This window comes from Myotis lucifugus, unplaced genomic scaffold, assembly GCF_000147115.1.
Source record: "Myotis lucifugus unplaced genomic scaffold, Myoluc2.0 scaffold_61, whole genome shotgun sequence".
Classification (NCBI taxonomy): domain Eukaryota; kingdom Metazoa; phylum Chordata; class Mammalia; order Chiroptera; family Vespertilionidae; genus Myotis; species Myotis lucifugus.
In genome coordinates, this window is record NW_005871109.1 from 88,748 (window position 1) to 91,677 (window position 2,930).

General features: G+C 51.6%; 1 protein-coding gene across 1 annotated transcript in view; it reads right to left on the reverse strand.

Moving 5' to 3' along the window:
- The window catches only part of INSC (INSC, spindle orientation adaptor protein), a gene marked incomplete at its 3' end in the record, with an annotated part of 82,394 nt that extends 80,039 nt beyond the window's left edge, over positions 1-2,355 (reverse strand). Inside the window, exon 1 of the mRNA XM_023754585.1 lies at positions 2,121-2,355. Within this exon, the coding sequence (XP_023610353.1) occupies positions 2,121-2,219 (99 nt within the window). The remainder of the gene's footprint in view (positions 1-2,120) is intronic.
- Positions 2,356-2,930: the final 575 nt, after the last annotated feature.

A 2,930-nucleotide genomic window follows, 5' to 3' on the forward strand; every position in this document is an offset into this window, starting at 1 on the left:
GCCCAGCCCCGGGGCCGCCGCTGCCCGCGCCCCCGCCCGCCCCCCGCCTCCCCGGGCCGCTGCAGGACCTTCAGCAACAGCGCGCTCCCTGCCAAGCCTCCGTCCCGCGGCAGCCTCCTGCCGCCTGGAGCCCCAGCCCCGCTGCTGCGCGGCTATTTTGGTGCCCCCGGCAGTGGAAACGTCGCTCCGGGCCCTCGGTGGGGAGCGCTGGAATGGGGACGCGGTCACGTCTAATTAGAGACCTGGCTCACCCCGGGCTGGGCGGGAGTCACCGCGGGTAAGCGCCCCGGAGCCTCAGAGCCCGCCAGGCGGGGGTGCCCACATGCGCCCCTCATGCCAACATCTGGAGAAGGAAGGGAATGCGCCGTGATTGTTTCCCTTGGAGCCGAAACAAAATAAGGAGGGGTGTGGGTGCGGTTCACAGGCTCCGCGGAGGAGCCGCCAAACTTTGAGCAGTCCCCACTGCCTGGAATGCGACTTGGTTTATTCACCACAGGTGCTTCCCTTTGGAACCTGAGTCCCACATAAGATCACCAGCCGCCAGATCACAGACCTGCCAAAAAACGACAGAGACTCCTTCTAACTTGGGGCTCATCAAACTTCCCCTCCAGACTTCTGGTGTCAGGTGGCTACGTCGAGAGAAAGGGCTGAGTCCTACCCAAAAGCTCAGGAATGTTGCATTCTTGAACTGGAAGGAAGCTTCAAGGTCACTCCATCCAATTCCCTCCATCCTGCCAAGAATGGGGGGAAGAGAATGCTGGGGGGGGGGTCTCTACCCACCTTTAGGCACAACCAAGGAGAGGCAGCCCTTAGCCTCCCTTGGGCCTTCTTCCCAAATTTGAGCCCTCTCATTGGCAGGAAGTTCTCCTTGGCAGCTAACCTAAATCCCTCATGTGCAAACTATGTCCATGTGTCCCCACTATGTGTCCAGGGAGAGGGAGGCTGGCTCCATCTCCATAACACAATGACCACTCCAAGGTCCCATCTCAGTCTTCTGTTCTCTTCAGGCCCTGGCTAACAATGACCATGATTCCTGCCCTGGACACATTACGGCTCCTGATATTAACTCAACAGCCTCAGCTCTGGGGACCCCAAGCTCTGTGGGCGCCCAAGTCATTTTCCCCCGGGACAAGCCAGCTTCGACCCTGGCCTCCATCCATTTTCGGACAGCCTGATTCTACACTACCCCACCCAAGTTCCCTGAGAGTAGCTTCAGCTCCTGTCTCAACAAAGGCTGCCTCAGAGCCGGGGACAGAGTTTGGACCCCAGCCACGCGTATGGCTGGGCATGAACACTGGAGTTTGCAAAATCTTTTCTCTGAGTCCATTTCTGGTAGGTCAGGTAGTGTAATAAAAGTAGTCTGGGCTTTGTCCTCAAAGAGACCTGACTTTGCGTCCTGCCTCTACTACTTTCTTCTAGCTGTGTGTCCTTGGACAAGTCATTTAACCTCTCTGAAGCTCACTTTTCCCATATCTACATTGGTGATCATAATAGCTCATGGATTGTGGAAAGTATAAGATGAGATCAGGAATGTAAAATTACCTAGAAAGCTAAGATATTTTTAGTGTGCTAGAAATGGAACGAGGTTTAGATCATAAACAGGATAAATATTAACAAAAAGAGCCTAAGAGATCTTTTATTTCCAGGACCAAATTCTGTGCCTGGGTTTCAGGGCAAGAGAGAAACAGACTTGGTTTTCTAGATGTTCCCTCAGGACAGTGGTTCTCAACCTTCTTAATGCCGCGACCCTTTAATACAGTTCCTCATGTTGTGGTGACCCCCAACCATAAAATTATTTTCATTGCTACTTCATAACTGTAATTTTGCTACTGTGATGAATCGTAATGTAACTATCTGATATGCAGGATGTATTTTCATTGTTACAAATTGAACATAATTAAAGCATAGTGATTAATCACAAAAACAATATGTAATTAGATATGTGTTTTCCGATGGTCTTAGGCGACCCCTGTGAAAGGGTCATTCGACCCCCAAAGGGGTCACAACCCACAGGTTGAGAACCGCTGCCTTAGGACCTTTGATATGAATGCTCCCCACCTGCATCCCACAACATGCGCGTGCACACAGACACACACACATCCGCTTTCCCAGATACGTACTGCACAGCCCAGCCTCCTTGTCTCCTGTTGGCCACATAGGCCCCAGCTGCCTATACCCTCCTCGCTGGCCGCCTCTCCATTCTCGGGAGGCCGCCTCATGGCTCCAGTCTTGACCACAGCAACTCCAAGTTTCCCTACCAAGGCCCATGAGAGCAACTCCTCTCTCCTTGCCCATCCTTCTGGGCCATGGCCCCAGCAAGGCCTGAAACTCAAAGCAAAGGTAGCAGAGGCCTTCTCTGAGACAGTCCCAAACTGAGGCTGCTGGAGGAAGCTCAGAGTTGGAGCATCATCCCCCTCCATCCCCTCCCCTCAGCCTGCCTGGCTTCATAGTGCTGTCCTGCTTAATTCTTAATGGAAATTCCATCCCCGGCGCCAGCCCTGGCTGGCTCATGGAATCCAGGCTTCGGCCAACAACAAACTCCACCCAGAGACAGGAGGCTTGCCTGGTCATATAAACACAGATACACACATATACACATACATACATACACACACAAGACATTTACAAACTCAGAAATTCTTGCCCAGACACATCCATACACAGAAAGATAATAAGCACTATAACCACGAATAGTTATTGCAAGGTAGTAAGTACAAATAGCAACTTCCTTAATCCTCACAACACTAGGTTCTGGTATTAACTTCAATTTACACATCAGGAAACTGATGCATGAAGAGGCTAAGTTAACTTGCATGAGGCATCTATTAATAATAAAAGTGTAATATGCTAATTAGACTGGACAGTTGAACGACCTTCCAGACATCATTCCAGACGTCCTTCTGGATGAAGCCACAGCGGCAGAGGCCGAG